Source organism: Lonchura striata, chromosome 6 (genome assembly GCF_046129695.1).
Source record: "Lonchura striata isolate bLonStr1 chromosome 6, bLonStr1.mat, whole genome shotgun sequence".
Lineage (NCBI taxonomy): Eukaryota > Metazoa > Chordata > Aves > Passeriformes > Estrildidae > Lonchura > Lonchura striata.
The window spans coordinates 38,288,795-38,306,234 of record NC_134608.1 but is presented as its reverse complement, the minus strand read 5'-3'; the positions used below and the strand labels follow the sequence as shown (position 1 = coordinate 38,306,234).

At 42.5% G+C, this 17,440-nt stretch overlaps 1 protein-coding gene across 20 annotated transcripts in view; it reads left to right on the top strand.

Annotated features, from left to right (window-relative positions):
* Nucleotides 1–9,587, top strand: part of PHF21A (PHD finger protein 21A) — a 123,632-nt gene extending 114,045 nt beyond the window's left edge. For all 20 annotated transcript variants that reach the window (XM_021533412.3, XM_021533410.3, XM_021533413.3 and 17 more), the window contains 4 exons: nt 3,850–4,005; nt 5,559–5,634; nt 5,961–6,064; nt 7,977–9,587. In XM_021533412.3, the coding sequence (XP_021389087.1) occupies nt 3,850–4,005; nt 5,559–5,634; nt 5,961–6,064; nt 7,977–8,231 (591 nt within the window). In that variant the 3' untranslated portion in view covers nt 8,232–9,587. The remainder of the gene's footprint in view (nt 1–3,849; nt 4,006–5,558; nt 5,635–5,960; nt 6,065–7,976) is intronic.
* The last annotated feature ends 7,853 nt before the right edge of the window (nt 9,588–17,440 follow it).

Sequence of the window (17,440 nt, the reverse complement as noted above, 5' to 3'; positions counted from 1 at the left end):
TGAAATGGCTTTTAAGGAAAAGCTGGGTTGTTCTATTTTCATCTGTATAGTTGCAGCACTGTAAGAACTTGGGCTGAGAGACCAACTCTACTGACCACGTAGAACAGGGAATAGAGGCCAGTTCCTTGCCTCTGAACTGTACTTGTTTTGCAGAGGTAAATGGAATTGGAGTTGTGCAAGTGTGTGTGAAGCACTGAAATAAATAGATGCAATTCTGATACCCAGGGAATACGCACGTGGAATTACAAGGTTCTCTTTATTATAGTCATTTTCTAGAGCAGGATAGCACATGACCACAAAAAAACTCTTCCTGACAGCCAAACAAATGGGATTGTGGAATAGCCCCTCATGGATACGATGGGACAGCTCCATCTCTGGGGACTTTTAAAAATAAGAAGTACAGATGACTTGCAAATGTGCTGAAGAGCACATAGTTTACATTGGCCCCAAGAGAAGAACTGGATAATGTGGTGGGGGTCTTTTCCATCTCTCATGTGTGTGTATACTGCTCAGTCTTTTCCTACTGTGTAAGAGCTCTCAAAAGAGTATAATGAGTTGTTGCTCTCTTTTCTGCAGTGCCTATGAAAACTGCAAATCAGGCCAAGTACTTGCCATGAGGCACAGTAGACCAGAACAGCCTTCTTGAATTTCTCCTGAAATGTTACTCTCTGAATGACAGGGAGAAATTTTGAAGGGAGGATGAAGCAGAAACTTAAGATGGGATTCGTGATAAGGATGGAGGGGTAGAAAGTAGGTCTAGATCCTGGGAAAAGGAAGGAAATAATGCAGTAGGCAGAACTGAGCAAAGCCTTTTTTTTTTTTTTTTTTTTATTCCCCCTTTTTTTGTCCCTTTTCCTGTTTGGCACTTGTCTCACCAAATAGTTATGTGAGCCACTTAGGAGGTACTTGGTTGTGTGTGGTTCTCCCTCATGCAGTAGTGGCATATTCACCCAGAAGATAGCAATTGCCTTTGGAGATCAATTACTCAGCAGTAAGAATTGTGCAAAAATCTCTTTTTTAGTGATGATTCAAGTGTTTGGTCACAAAATGCCTTTTTATTAGTGAACACTTATATAAAAACAGTGTTTCAATTGACAGCACTGTAGAATGTTCAGATTGCAAAGTCAAGCCCATAAAAGTTAGACTATGCCAGAATTGATACTGCTTCTGATAATTGAATTCACTTACATCATACACTATGATCATCTTTATTTATATGATCATGAACAATTCCTGTTGCAGAATTTTTAGTTTTCCCATGTTATTCCAGTGAAATGTACATATAAGTGGAGATATTACAGACTCAAGCACACAAGCTGCTTTTGTTACTGTATTATTCAGTTCAGTTGCCTAAAGCCAGGCCCTGCTGCTCTAGACACTTTATCAAAATAAATAAAACTGTTAGCTGCCCAGAAAGCTTAAATTTATTTTCCTGGTCCCTTGTGAAGAGGAAGTAGAGCAGAAAGTGACGTTAAATAGCCTTTTATGGTATCTGTTCTGAAATTATACTTCGGTCACTTCAGGCTGTAGCATGTCTGAGCAGCCTCAATGAGCTCTGCCTTAGCCTAAGTTGGCTGGCTGTAGCATACAAAAAGCTGCTTCGGAAGCTGGGGTTAGTGGGTTTATGTCACAACACTAATACCAGCCCCCTCTTTATGCATATATTTATTAACTGCCCATAAGACCTGGAGCAATTCTTTGGAATCGAGCACAGCTGGGATTTTGGTAAGGACAGCTGTTAACTCTGAGGAATTGCCCTTAATTTTGCATCACTAAAAACAGGACTGTGAATTCTGTGCATGTGTGTTGGCATCTCTGTGCATTCAGCTGCACTGTGCACTGGTCACCTGTATCACTGCAGGTTTTGCAGCACTCAGTTGAATTTGGGGTACTCTGGGTCTAAATTTATAAGTGTCTCCCCCTCAAGAAGAAACTGCATGTGTGTCTCTTTTATAGGGCTCTTTCTGCAGGATATGAGACATAACAGGTTTGGTTTTCAGCGCACCAATATTTTGCACTTTGTTACCAAGAGCCATTGTGTAGTCTGTGGCAACTAACACATCTTAAGATACATAATTCTCTAGAATAGGTTTTTTTTTTCTAAAATGAGGGATTTCCCCTCTTCTCCTTATCTTGAAGAGGATTTTATTTTAGCTTATATGATATCTCTTGCCTGCAGCCTTTTCCTTGTACTCAGAGAATGCATGATAGAGGGAAAGAAGTTCTTCCCAACCTGGTTACAACACATCATTTCACAAGAAGCATGAAATGTCACTCATTTAGATCTTCATTTAACACTGAGGAACTCTTTGGTGTTGAAGGTGAAGCAATACCATAACTCAGCTCTCAACGATCCCTGGGAGTTATGGATCCAAAACATGACACTGAAAATTCACTGAAGATTGATCCTTACAAAACATGAAATCAGTGTTAACTTTGGGAATTAAGAAGAGCTTTCCTTTTGAAGAAGGGCCTCATCAGCAATAGAGCTGGGAAGTAGAAACCTGAGCAGATTGCTCATGTGTCATTCTTCTTACATGTGTATTATATCATCCATAGCGGAGATTACTGTAATTTTCCTTGCCTGGCACCTTAACATGTGAGTGCACGGCCAAATCTGCTATCCCTCCAAATTGATAGAAATTGTTTACACATGTGAAGAGATGATCTGTACCAAAATTAAACCTTGCATAGGCTGGTATTTCATACAGGAGAGTGTGTACCCACAGTTCTGCTCCACACAGGCATCTTATGATTGCAGTCTTGCAGATCTGGTCTGTGTGTGAAACTTCACTGTAAGTCAGTGACATGGGTGTACTTCAGACACCAGATGGGGCCTTGAACACGTGGAGTTGCCAGGACAGCCCAGTGGTCAGAGGAGAGGGTGGGGTGCCCCTTGGTTCCTCTGTGAACACCAAGCCTCCTTTTTATCATGCCTCTTCATTCAGATATCTGAAAGTCAAATCAAAACAGGAGGAGAAAGAGACATAGAAGAAAAAGAAACAAAAAAACAGACCTACCTTTTTGGGATGTTAATAGCTGTAGAAAAGAATTCTCTCTGATGGAAATGCGATGGTAACTAAACCCTCATTGTTTTAAAAGACATGGCCAGTCATTTTTTCAATTCTTTCTTTTAAAAAAATAGAAAATCTCTCTTGGTACTCTTTCATCCCGGCTCTTAGTCTATGTTAGTGATGAAACAATCCACTCTCTATAGAGAATGAGAAAGTTTTGAGTCACAGCTGTTTTGGTGCAACTTGAGGTAGCCTAAGTGAAGTAAAAAGAATTGTCTCAAAACATAATTCATTCTATTCTTTTTCATTTAGAAGCACAACACCTTTTCCGTACAGTTTCATTTTTAAAGGTGACCTAAATATTTAACAGTGTTCTTTTAAGTCACTCAGCTGGGGTTTCTTACATACTATTACTGGCAAGAGACAGCCTAATCAGCATTCCTGGAGTGGAGTTGGGCTTAAATCCAAAAATCAGGAGGGTTAAGAAAGTGGGTAGCTCATCACTTCAGGCAAATAGAAAGATCAGGATAAAGAGGGAATCTGCTATGGGTTAGCAGTTGTTAAGAGAAGCTATAGTAATAAGTGTTTGCTGTTCCATTTTGCCTTGAGAGGACAGAGAGAATGTTTGGGAGGACAGATGTCAGTGTTTCTGACATCTAGCATGGTTTTCCTGCTTCAGTCTAAAAAGGGCTTGACCTTTTGGAATCACCTTAAAAATAGTTGGTGCTGTAAACCTTGAATTCAACTAAGATGTAGATATCAAAGGTCAAAGTTCACTTTTTGCCTTCTCTCTCTTGCTTTCTCTCACCCAAACCCTTTCCCCTCAATTTTGTAGGGTGATATCCATGAGGATTTTTGCAGCGTGTGCAGAAAAAGTGGGCAGTTGCTGATGTGTGACACATGTTCACGTGTCTATCACCTGGATTGTCTGGACCCACCTCTGAAAACCATTCCTAAGGGCATGTGGATCTGTCCCAAATGTCAAGACCAGGTACTGTTTGACAGACAGGGAGTTATGTACAATGCATGTGAAGATGTTTTGGTGTTAAAGACAGCCTGACACTGAACAAATCTATTTCATGTGCAATAAGGTTTGCATGAATTTCATGGAATTATTACCTCTGTTGGAATATGTGCTAATACAAAACTCTCAGGTCTTGCATCCAAATTTGGGGTCTTTATTTTTACCCTTATGTATTTACTCTTTTTCTGGATCACAGTACGCAGACTTTTGGGAAATATTATCCACAACCCATAGAAATTCTGCTGTTCATCTTAAGCTCATTGTTTCTTCAAGAGTTATTAGCAAATTCTTCTGGAAAAATAAATAAAACATTTACAGAAGCCTACCGCAATAGATAGAGCAAATATAAGCCCCTGCTTGCTTATATGAATCAAACATCAGAAAGGTTGTCTTCAGTGATCTCTTTAATATCCAGCATCAGTATAACGAGGATAGGTGAACAGTTTCCTTCCTGATCACTCTCATTAAAATATAACCTGCTTACTTCAACTGTACATTTTCAATTTTGTTTATAATCACATTGAGATTGCATACAAGATGAAGTTAACTGTTGTATTCCTAACCCTTCCATGGAACTCTAGAAGTTGCAAAGGGTTGCTGATAATAAGCAGTCTGAAGCTGTATCCTGTCTAACACAGGACGTTGCTTGGTCAGCCACATGGCCTTTGGTGCGCCAGGTGGTAGCGTAAGAAAGCAGCCTGACCTAGGATGTGCTGCTCAGAAGAATGAAAATGCAAAACTCAAGTGACTTGGTCAGTAGCTGCCAGAGAGGAGGGAGTATTTGACTTGGGTACTCCTGTTCTTGCCTACTTTCACCTTATCCCTCCTCTTCATGTTTCTGTGATAGCTTCCAACAAAATTAAGGAGGAAATCTGAGTAACTTCAGTGTAAACTGACCAAGTCCTCTGTCTTCTGAGACACCACTCTGCTCACGTACTAAAAAGTATGTGAAAGTTTGTTAAGAAGAAAAATGTAGGAAGGATCTGAAAGACATAAATGGTTCTTACCCTTATAAAGAGAGTTTGACAAGTCTATTAAGATGATTCTGATAAGAAGGGGTGATGGGACAGTGTCATGTTTTACTAGCCAGAAGTGAGATGTTTGAATGTCTGGTGCATGAAAACTTCTTTCCCAGAACAACTAAGATCAGCAGTTTGACTGAATCATGAAGTAATGTTTATGTCCCCTGGCAAGTTTTGAGTTCAGATATACTATCCTTTCATTCCTCTTTTAAGTCGTTGAGTATCATTAGCAGACTTTATTTGTGGCTATGAAGGGAATTCAGGAGAATGCTGACATTTGTAAGAAATAGGCTTGGTTTGTGGGAGCCACAATACAGTTGTGAATAATTCCCTCTGTTAAAGCTCAGATCAGGTCTGTGAAGCTTCTTGTTAGCAGGGCTGAGGCTAATGATAGCCATGAAAGAAAATCCTCCATTTTTCCCTCTTTCTCTCTCTCCTTTTTGCTTCCTCTGAGGTAGGTTTTTTACCAGCTAAATCTCTATGAAAATTTTCTTTCAGATGCTAAAGAAGGAAGAAGCAATCCCATGGCCAGGAACTTTAGCAATTGTTCATTCATACATTGCATATAAAGCAGGTAAGAAAATGATGAACACTTTTCTTTTACTTTTAATAATGGAAGATGTTATTTTTGGAGTAGGATAGAATGGTACTTCCTTTACAAAAAGAAATTTTGTCATATAAAAGGAAATTATCACTAATGAAATGAAAATAGCAGTCTGAATATTCCTTAAGCCTGTCATGCTTGTGTATCTAGGTAAATTCTGGGGGTGATTCAGTGCACAAGTTGTTAAGCATTGGTTTAAACACAATTTCCCTCTTTACATGAAGCAGCTTAGACCCTCTATCCACTATTGTAAGAGAAATATTTAAAATATTCTGCTTAATAACTCTGTTTTTCAGCAAAAGAAGAGGAAAAACAGAAACTACTTAAATGGAGTTCAGATTTAAAACAGGAAAGAGAACAACTAGAGCAGAAGGTCAAACAGCTCAGCAATTCTATAACAGTGAGTATTGTGCTCCTGAATAACCCTTTACCTGTGTTCTGGTGCCACAATGCAGGGAGAAAAGTATTATAGAGCAACTCCATCTACTAGACCTGTCTGTCCACTGGATTTATTTAGAATTAAGTGAGTGCTTTCCTTTGCTCTTTAGGATTTTGGGAAGCAGGAATGAAATAAAGGCAACATATGCTGACATTGAGTCTCGTATACATGATCCATCCTGAACATGTAGGTAGATGTATGGTGACATATAATATCAGCAGGTGACAAAAATGACCCAGAGTGGCTTTGTCTGTGGGCAGTAGATTGAGTCCAACTCTCTAGTAGCTCACTTCAACAAGAATGGTTGGGCCTCTGTGTGCAGTGATTGTTACAGCTGTGGTGCACTCTCCAGACCTTTCTGATGCAAAAGCAACCATTTACTCAGGGCTCATTCTCAGCACCTTGATATGTTGCCTTGACAGTCAGCAGCTGGACACTGCACATGCCTCTGCATAGTATTAACCAGGCAATGTCATACTTCAAACCAGAAACCTTCATTTCCACCTTAGTTTATTGCAATAATTGGAGCATACATATTGATTGGTCATTCTTCTCACCTTAATGTGTAGATTAGTCTCTTGAGATGCCAATATAGAGTTTGAGGCCCTTCTTGGTGTAGCCCTAGTCAGTATCATATCATGAAAATAAAGCATAATGTCCTGTGTGGCAACATCTGTAAGGCTGGATTCATAATTCCAGACTTTTTAGATACAGATGCACTTTCCAGGCTGCCTGTCTTTGCCTATTAGAGCAAAAGTGCCCTGTTTTTACAGACCCCTCGGTGCTGTCAATACAAATAAAATGATTGTGAGGGTCTGGCTAGCAGTCCTGGGGACTGACACCTTCTGGTTAGCAATAGCTGAGTGTAACCTGAGCAGCACTAGGCAACTAACACTGCTTCTCAGTGATGGAGCCAGGCAGATGCAAGGCCTTAACATGAGGGATTGGCAGTGGGCAAGGAGAATGTTCATACTTACATTGGACCTGTGCAAAACAGGCACATTAGGTCTTGATGCTTTAGGGTTATTATGATGCCATGAGCTGCATGTGAAAACTGTAAAGCTAAAACCAACAGTGTCTGGAGATCAACGTGGGTAAAATATTTTAAAAATGTGGACCGTTTTAAAAAGGTTGCCGTCCTCATGTCAAAACCTGAATGAAACAGACATAGCTACTATTTCCTCATTTTTGTGAGTTTCAAATACACAAATAAGCAGTTTTTCACTTTTGAAACATCATTTGTGGGCTTTTTTTAAAGTTACCTTGCCCTGGCACTTAGCTGATGAGCTAGCTATGTTACTATCACTTCTAAGAGAATGAAGTGGCCACAAAATAAGATTTTCAAGTGAAGAGGAGTTTGGTTTGCTTTTCAAGTGCCCTTTTACTTATTGAGAGAAGGAAGTGATGTTCCTGCTAAAATGTATGTGAAAGCAGAGGCTGTATCCCATTAATGGTTTGCACACACACTGTCAGCAGTCAGCTGCAGTGGGATGCCTGAGCTTGCAGATCTGAGTTAAAGAAATTTCAATAATGCAATAATAATAGAAAGAACGGTAAGAACATACACTTGGAAGTTTTCCCTCAAAAGAAACACAAAAGGATGGAGCTGTCTGTGTTTGTTTGCACACCTTGGAATGAAAGGGAGCCATACCAGGTGACAGCTATGTCTTGGCAATTTATTTCCTCAGCCTGCAGATACGAATTCTCCTCTGAACACAGCCTAGAAACACTTTTCTTCTAGGCTGGAAAAGTGAAGTTGCAGCTGCAGTCTTTTCTGGGTACTTACATTTAGATTTGTGAACATCATATTCCTTCTCTTGCCTTCTTTCATTCATAAGCTCGAACTTATTGCTGATTTTCTGCTTTGCTGTAGAAATGCATGGAAATGAAGAATACTATCCTTGCAAAACAGAAGGAGATGCACAGCTCCTTGGAGAAGGTAAAACAGCTGATCCGCCTCATCCAAGGCATCGACCTTTCAAAACCCATAAACTCTGAGGTCAATTCAGTAGCCATCTCCAACGGCATGGACTCCACTAACAATACTAATGCTGCCACCTCCACCTTAGTCCCCTCCCCTTCCCAGAGCTGCATGGTGAACTGTAACAAGGGCGATGAGACTAAATAACACAGTGAAGTTAAGAAGGAGCCAAGGGAGGTGGCGGCGAGGAGAAAGAGCAAAATAAAGAAACTCTAGAAAAGCAAAACTGGATTTCTTCTGGAAAGTGCAGAATTCTTTAGTTCTTTGGTTCCAGAGAGAGCGTGAAGATGCTTGTGCCAGGCGGCACCGGAGTTTGCCAATTGATCCTTCTTATTCTGTGTGTACATGCGAAGTTTGGATCATGTTACATGAATAGTGCCAGCTGGGGGTTCTTTGCCAGCACCATGCCAAGTGAAATAATATATTTACTCTCTCTATATTTTACACCAGTGTGTGCCTGCAGCAGCCTCCACAGCCACTATAGGTTTGTTTTATTTTTGTTTGGGGTGAGGAGCAGGGATAAGGGAGGAGAGCAGGTTTCAAGTTCCTATTTGCAGAACAGTTTGTTTAGCTAGGGGAAAACAAAAACAAGTCCAAAGAGCCTATGGGCTTTTCCTGTTTCTAAACTCTCAGTACTATTAAACCAAAAAACCAGAAATATAAATTATCAAATCCCAGTGCCCAGAAGGGACAAGTCTATCAAATAAACAGTATTTACTATTGTTTAGACAGGAGATGTACAAAAGGAAAGGAGATGGACTTTTCACTGAGTAACCAGCACATAGAATCATAGGATATGCTGAGTTTGAAGGGACCCATCAGGATCACCGAGTCCAACTCCTGGCCCTACAGGACACCCCAAGAATCACACCATGTGCCTGAGAGCCTATGGGTCCTCACACTCATCCAGAAAGTCTGTTTTGGGAATGGGAAAAGAGAGGGCCAGAAGCCAGGGTCAGCTTGGAGCATTGTATAGAGGTGTCCCAAGAGAAAATGTGCATCAATTACTTGAAAATGAGATTCCATCCCTTTTCTGTATTTAAAAACAACACAGGTATCCTGAACAAAGTAGCACATAACCCAGATGTGTGAACTCAACAGAGAAATGTCCTTTTCTTTCACTTCCTTTCTCTTCTTTTGGTAACAAGAACTAAATAAGGAATAGAAAAGCTGTTTTTCAGGCTGACAGTCTAATTAAAGAGGTAGATGGGACCTTGCATGGTATAGATTAGAAGTAATAGTGTCAGTGAGATACAGTGAGTCTTTGTGAGTCCTTGTGTCATCGTTTTGGGCACTGTTTTTTTATGCAAGGGCAAAATCTTTGTATCTGGGGGAAAAAAACCAACTTTTTTAAATTAAAAAGGAAAATAAAAGATATTGAGGTCTTCCTAGTGTTACTTAAAATAAGATCAAGGTAAGAAACATTGTAAAAAAAATTACAAAAGTGCTATTTGTTTCCTAAACAAGTGATTTCTATTAAAAAGGTGTCAGAACTGGAGAAAATGCTGTGTACTTAGAATTTTTTAATGCAGACTTTGCTTATTTATGATGACATTCTGCTGTGTTTGTGTTCTAAAATCTAATGGGACAGTTTCCATAGGTTCTACCATACATCTACTGGCTAAAGTCTAAAGAGAATCAAATCCTACAGTGTTGGATCTCACTCCACCTGGAGGATCTCCCAGGCTTGTCTCTGTTGTTACCATCTCTCTCCCATTCTTCCACGTGTTTGTAACCCAGAGAAAAGCAGTTGGCAGTGTGCTTGTGTAAGGCTTTAAGAGTTCTGTGATACAGACTGATTCGAGCTTGAGAATGAGAGGCACTGAGTTGGACTGAAATCACCCTCCCTTATCTCCTCTTGTTCAAGAAGTTAATCTCTAATGTATAATCTTTTCACTCTGGAAAGCAGAGCTTGCCTTGTGCTTCCTGACTGTGGGGTCTGGCTCAGTTTAGGGTGCTGATTCACATTGTGTTGTGTCCCAGAGCTCTCTGGTTTCACTACTGCATATACATGTTTGGGCAAAGCCCATTTCCCCTGGAAGTACCAGGAAAATTCCCTTTACTTCCTTACTTCCCGTGGGAGCAGAGTGAGCCACTACACACACAAGGTGAGGCAGTGTCCCCAGTGTGGTGGCCTTGAGAGCACGTGTTGGGGGGCAAGACAGACCTGCTCAGCTGTTCAGAGTGAAGGCAGAAAAGCTTTGCATTTCAGGGATGCATTTCTGAGAAAGTGAGTACTCCAGCCATTACATAGCCTGAGAGAGTTTCTTTGCTGCCCCAGCCAAGTGGGCTTCTGTGGGGTTCTTGGAGCTACTTTATTACCTCTCCTTTAGGTTGCCCTTCTGCCCTTTAAGGACTTCTGTTCCTTCTGTAGGAGTGTGCACTGTTTTCAGCTCTGGGCTCGGAACTGATATCCCGAGTTCTCTCATTTGTCTAAGTTGGGAAAGTGACTCTCGTACACACTTCTGAGCTGAACCAGTGATAACCCTGACTCTGTCTTTTGATGTTTGAGTTCTGTTCTGGAACTAGCAGAGCTGGAAGGATAAGTTAGCAGAAGTGGCAGGGAGACAGCTGGGCCGACTCTGTCAAAATGAACCATGCTAAAAATGTCCTTCCATCAATCCAGTTACCAATGGGGTCATCACCATTGGGCAGCATTAGGCCAGTAACCCACAGCATTTAAAGAAAGGACTGTCTGTTTCAAGGGTTGAAGAAAAAAACCAAACTGAACATGAGCCTTCTATAGAATATGAGCCATCAGCTAACAGCCAGATATTCAAGAGAAGCTGCCTTTTGGAACATGCTGGTCTTCAGCTGAAGACTTGGGTGATTCTTAACAGCATCTGAGCATTCCTGGTAAGAGATTGTCTCCATGGACAGGTGTGCTGAGTCTTTGTGGTTCTCAGGCTCTTTATTTCTGTGTTATCCTGAGCTCTCTTGGACACACTGCATTATTAGAAGGTAGGAGACTGTGCCTGGAGACTCAATAGTCCTTCTGTTGTCTTTGCTGATTCAGGAGAGGATGGAAATTAAATCCACTAGTAACCATATTTAAATTTGTACACTGTTAATCAGCCAGGAGATGTTAAAACAGCTATTACTTCTTTCCTGAGGCATCTGCTTGTCTCCAGAACCCAAGTAGATAAGTGCAGATTTTATATCCCTTTTGTTACAGGATTTGTGTTCCAGACTGTAAAAGGATGCCTTTAATTAATCATTACTTGGCAGAAAAGTTATCTTAGAATTTTTGATGCTGCTCAGGTAGTTTTCTTTCTCTCTCTCTCACTGATCCTATTGGGATGTTTTTTCTCCTGGCTCTGCAACAGTATCAGCCAATAGGCAAGGAGCATTCCTAGGGCTGCACTGATTCTGGCAATGATGCTGCTCTGTAGACAGTAAATTTGGGTTATTTCTGCCCAATTACCAACAATAGGGTGGAAGGGGAATTGGTGTTTGCTAAATACAGATGAAAATGGTTTATTTCCTATCTGCTGTAAGAAGTTCCAATCAGGGGAGAAATTTAAACTGTGACAGATTAAAGATCAAGCTTTTCTTTTTGGGTTCATATTGGTTTGGGGTTTTTTCTCATGTAGTATTTGAGATAGAATGAGTTTGTACTGAAACTTCTGCTCTTTCTGAAGCTGTCATATTGGCTGCGGTTTGTTTTTTCAAACGACCATCAAGAAATTAAATAATTCTTATGTCATTGCTTGTCATTGGTGGGAAACAAGTGGGTTTTAAATCTCTGTTATAAGGGAAGAAATAAGACCACAAAGAAATATCATATCAAAGATGGTCCTGGCTCTCAGCCCAATGCTAAGGTCTTTAAAAAGTCACCCTGCTCCTTTGCTCAGAAATAGAGCAAGCATTGCAGAAGTTTCTTTTTCCCTTCTCCCTCTGTTCTTTAAACTGCTGGAAAGGTGTGTTGTGGTCAGAGTGGGAAAGTGAGCCTGTGACCTGCTAGAAGAATTAGGATCATCATTGGTGTCTTCATTGTCTTTGTTTAGAGCCAGCAGTGGGTTTAGTGCTGTACAAAACATGGAGGAAGCAATACTTCTAGGGATGATTGGAAGGTAGGGTGAGTAGCATGGCTGCTTCTTCTAAGACGTCATTAGCCAGGAGTTACCATGCTGGTAGGATGAACTAATGTTCTGCATGAGCAAAACAGAGCTTTGTTCTGTGTTGCAAGCAAGTTTCTGTCAGTGGGCATATGAATTAAAAACCTGGAAATTAAAGAGGTAATAATTTTATGGGCAGATCTATTAGTTTTATTGTTGGCAGAAAGAATAATATTGCATTTTATCTTTGTTGGACTTAACGAAATCAAATCTGTATTCCAAATGTCTAGAAATGTGAAACCTAATTCAGACCTCCTTGGCTTCAAATCATCTTCCCTGTACTGTTGCAGGCAGCCCTGAAAAGCAGCATGGTCAGCATTCAGGAGAGCCTAGAGTGAAACCTCCTTCTTAGCCCCATCAAGCTGTGGCAGCCCACAGTACAGGAAATAAATTCCAAAATTTCTTTCTCATGTGGATACAGCAGAAAACATTTAAGGATTTGCAGTGCACGTTTCTCTCTTTTCCTCAGCTGGATTGCACCCCACCCTCTTTGATTCTGATGCACTAATAATGAAATACATGCTTTTAATGAAATGTGTTTTTAAAATAGCATATTAAGATGTTAGACCGAACTTCACTCTCTTCCTGAGGGCCTCTCAGTGAGCTGCTCAGATGCCACCGGTATTAGACTTCCTTGTGGACACACCCCTTTGGGCAGGGTTCCTTGTGTCTTTTTAGAATCATTTTGACCCTTCTTCACCTCCTGTTGTCCTCCCTTGGAATTCTGGAGATCCAAGGCAAGTTAGACTTTGCTGGGTTACTGCAAAGAGTTTTCTGATGAGTATATAGGAGTCAGGAACCTGGAGAAAGAGGAAGATGTTTTGTTGTGCAGCTGATTCATTTGGCGCTTCGTCTTGCCTGGCCAACAAACTACCTCAGCAAAGTCCATTCCCAAGCACTGTGGATTCTGTAATTTCCTGCATTCAGAAGACAAAAGGTCTAAAGAACCCTCCAGAAGCCAGCTAGGTACAGGTCTCTCAGGATGTGTGAGGAAACCTTGCAGTGACATCCTGCTGGATCCTTGTTTTCAGTGGTCAGACATGGACCAGGGAATGACCCAAAAATCAGATGGGATCAGGAAAAGTGAGAGCTGCAGATGTCTTGTCTCCAGGTTATTGCTCTCTTACTCAGCTCCTTCTTTAAGCCTCAGTCCTGTTTGTAACTCCTACAGAATGGACTATAATACTTGAAAAGTATTATGAGTATTTGAAAAGACTATGAGTCTCTCTATCCTTTACCCTTAGCTCCCATTTCCCTCCTGTTTCTCTCTTACCTGGGACAAGAACTTTCTGCATCATTGTGTCCTGTATAGGCTGAGCACATAGTTGATCAACTTGCCAATAAAGAAAATTATTTATACCTTGCACTGGTAAGCTTGGTAATTAAAGACCCATGAAAAGACAAATGCCCCTCCCAGAAGTTAATTTAATTGTGGGCTTGCATCAGGGAACCAAGAGCTTACCTGTGTGTCTGTCTGTATCCCTGTCAGTATTCCTAAAATACTTGAGTAGTGAACAGGAAAGAGGCTTGCCAGAGCACGGGTGCTGTGGAAATCACTGTGCTGTGCAAGTCCCTGGAGTGTATCTCATGAGAATAGCCAGGCCAGGGCTTCCTATCTCTCTGGCCAGAAGCAGATGCTGAAAGGGACAAATTAAAGGACAGAAGCCTCTTTTGAGAAGTGGTACAGGGTTGGAGATAGAAAGGAGGAGAGAAAAAGCAGAAGCAGCAAAGGAAATAAAGATTATGTGGGGTAAAGTAGAACAGAGAGAAAAAACATGGAAAGGCATCAGGTGAGAAAGTGAGGGTAGGAAAAATCCAGGAGTGAAACAGGTCTCCCTTCTAGTAGATAGGTATTCCTGTAGTTACAGGGTTTGAAAGTTCAGTGGAAAGAGTAGAACAAAACCAGTCTTTTATCCTACCTCAATTTCTGACATGTGTTGGTCTGTATTCCAAAAGGAGCAGGTGTGGTGGGAGAAAATAGCTACTTAGGTCCAGATTGAAAAGGAAGTAGGCACTAAGTCATCCCTAGCTCTGCTTCTACTACTGAGTGATCCCATCCTGATGAGAACCTTACTTGGCTTCTAAGATATAACAAGGGGGATAAGGCAGATCAAGCAGACCTTGAGGCAGCTAAAGCCTACTCTAATTTGGACTGTATTAATTAAACATTTTCTTGGCTATAAACATTCCCAAGACTAGCCAAAGGTTCAACTCTGCTGGTTTTGTTACACCTTCCTAGTTCAAGTGTTGCAATGAGCCCAGCTGAAACCAGCTCCCAGAGGTCCTGGGTTCTGTGTGAGTGAAGGAGATGATATGGAGTAGGATGTGTGATTCAGGTACTCCTCAGCCACCTTCTGGAGTATCTGTGGAAGATTCCTGCTCTCTGGGCTGTCATATATATGGCAGTTCTGTGCCAAAATCCCTCTGTGTGAGCAATGCCTCCCTGTTTTCTTAGGATCTGGTTTCTTTAGGGACACGTGGAAAGGGGCATTTCACCAGTACAGCTGAACAAGGGACATGTGTTAAGTTAATGTAACCTGTGAGGAGCTGAGTCCTGCCTCTTGGCTACATTCACTCTGGTATCTAAGCAGGTGTCAAAGGCTTCAGACAGAGAAACTCAGCCCAGTCCTTAGTTCTAGAAAGGAAGAAGCACTTAAGGACTTGCTTACTATCAGGAGTGCCTGAGGAAGTCAAAAGCCTTGAGAGCGTGGCTCTGTCACTGGAAGAGAGCAGGCACAGAAGGGCAGCAGCAGCAGTGAGCAGTATTGGTCAGCTCAGCACCACCTTTTGCATGTTTTTCTTTTCCCTAAATTTACACTGGCAAAAGTAAACCTCAACCAATCCCTGTTTGTTTGTCACCAGCCTTCTTACATCTGTTATGTTGGAAAACAAATGAAGTATTGTTGCCTTTGTGCTTCAAGAACACTTTTCTCAATGAGCAACCAGAACTTAGTGAGCCTTGGGGGTATAGCTCAGGTGGGGAAGGGAGGCAATGTCATAGGGCAGCTCCTGGGGCTGTGTTCTGTGACCACCCTTGATTCTGGATCCCCAGCACTGAGGTTTGATACTGCAGCAGCACTGGATACACGCTGTGCACATGGAAGGGCAGGGATTCCCCTGGCTTGTTATCCAGGTATTCGTGTCTCAGGTGGGGCCAGAATTGCTGGGGTAGGAAAACAGATTGCTTTGTGCCTCATGTTCCCCTCTGCAAGGCAGGTACTGGCAGTTCTGACTCTGGAAGAGCAGATTTCCATGGCTGCAGGCACTGGGGTAGGGTAGGCACTCTTGAAAGAAGCCCCATGCTGGGTGCAGTGGGAGGCTGCGTGTTTCTGCTTGTTCTGGGCTGATGTGTAATTTCTAATCATAGTCTTATGTTTCTTTACTGAAATTATCACTGACATCAAAACAGTGATTGACTCTGGAGCTGGGCAGTGTCTTACCTGTCTGCTCTCCCTTCCAGAAGGTGTGTTGTCTCTGAGTTGCTCCTGATGTGACAGGCAGCGAAGACCCACCTTAAGGAAGGTTTTTGCTGTTGCATAAGCCCCTGAGACTCGGGCAGCTTCCTGGCAGCCCCACACAAGCAGAGCCAGCAGTAGTCATGTCCCAAAGCTGCTTCACTCCAATTACAGCTGCAGGGTCCCCCCAAGTGCCATCTTACATGGTCAGAGGTGTCTTGGCTTCCTGTCACAGCCCCACAGAAGCAAAGCATGTGTTCCAAACTCCACTGAGTAAGGATTAAGCAAGGTAACAGCACAAAGTGGGGGAGCCTGCTAGTGTCAACCTGTCCAGGCTCCTGTGGAGGATGGAAACAACTTTGCTGTGTCATCAGCAGTGGACACAGGTGGTGGTGAGCTGCTGGCACCTGCAAGGTCTGGTGTGGCACTGGGGTGGCTGCTATGCCGAGTTTTCTTTAGGGAGCTGACTGGCTCTACTCTGCAAACACCCACCATGTCTGCAGCTGAGGGCAGGAGGATTGTGAAGGCAGCTCTGCTTGTTGAGGAGAAAATACATAGGCTTCAATCATGTTCCTACAATCATAGCAGCACCATCTCTGTAGATTTATTGATGCCACCACCCCACCTGTGTGCCATGCTTCGTCCCATTCTCCCGTGCCCACCTGGTGTTTTACCAGAACTGAGCTGTAAAACGGGAGTCCTGGCATGTTTCCAGAGCAGGAGTTCACCCTGAAGGGCTCTATGTCTGAGCCTGGTCCTTATCCCAGTCTGTCTGATTTTTCCAGGGGATTTTGGCAACCAGCTCCTTGTTCTGGCAGTGCTGTCCCTGTAGCCATGGGCCTGGTGCTGCACAGGATGACAGCAGCTGGGTTTCTAATGGCAAAGCCAGGGGCTCTGTCCTTGAAGAGCCAGTGGCACCTGTGCTGTCCCATTCCCCACCAATCTCCCTTCCTTGTGGGCCCTGGTGTAAAATGCCCTTTCTGACTGGTACTGCTCTGTTGTCACAGAATCACACCATGAGAACACCCACTTGTGAACTGGTTTGGGTTTTTTAAATATCTCTATTTTTTTTAGCCTGATGCTCATAGTGATCTGCAGTATCTGCTGCCTTCAGGTTCCTTGTGGTTTCAGTTTTGGTACAAATGTGTTTAGATTTTAGCAAATTAAAGTTGGGGGGAGGGGGTACAGAGCATCTGATCAATTTGTATTTATTTATTTTAACATTTTACTAAATAAAACACAGTAAAATATCTTGTCTCCTTAGCTGTATGTACCAGGAGGGGACAGTGGGTCCCACAGGCACAGGGGTTGTAGCAGTGCCCATAGCAAGTCCCCAGTCCCAGGAGGGGTGTCTGAGCATGGCTCTGCAAGGGCTGTGTAACACCCTGGCTCATTTTCTTGGCAGCGAGAAGGGCACTACGTTAGGAGAAATGAATTTTAGCTCCAAAAGGGGCTGTGCTCAGTTCAATCTCCCTGGCTCTGACTCGCTGGGTGCCTCCCAGCTGATGCTGCCCGGCAGAGGGCACATGGAGACCAGCCCAAGCTGGGCTTACTTCCAGGTACCTCCACCCTTGCAGGAACATTTTGGGCTAGTGCCTGTCAGGGCTGGGAAGGATAATCTGAAAATCATGGTGTACAGCCCTCCTGCTCCAGGCATACCAGTGCACCTTCCAAAACAACCACAAGCCAGCATTTCCATTGCCTCCTATCTACCAAGGAGTCAGCTGGAAGAGGTCTGCTCCATCTCAGCCCTGCTCCACCATGGCTCTAGCAGTGTCTAGAT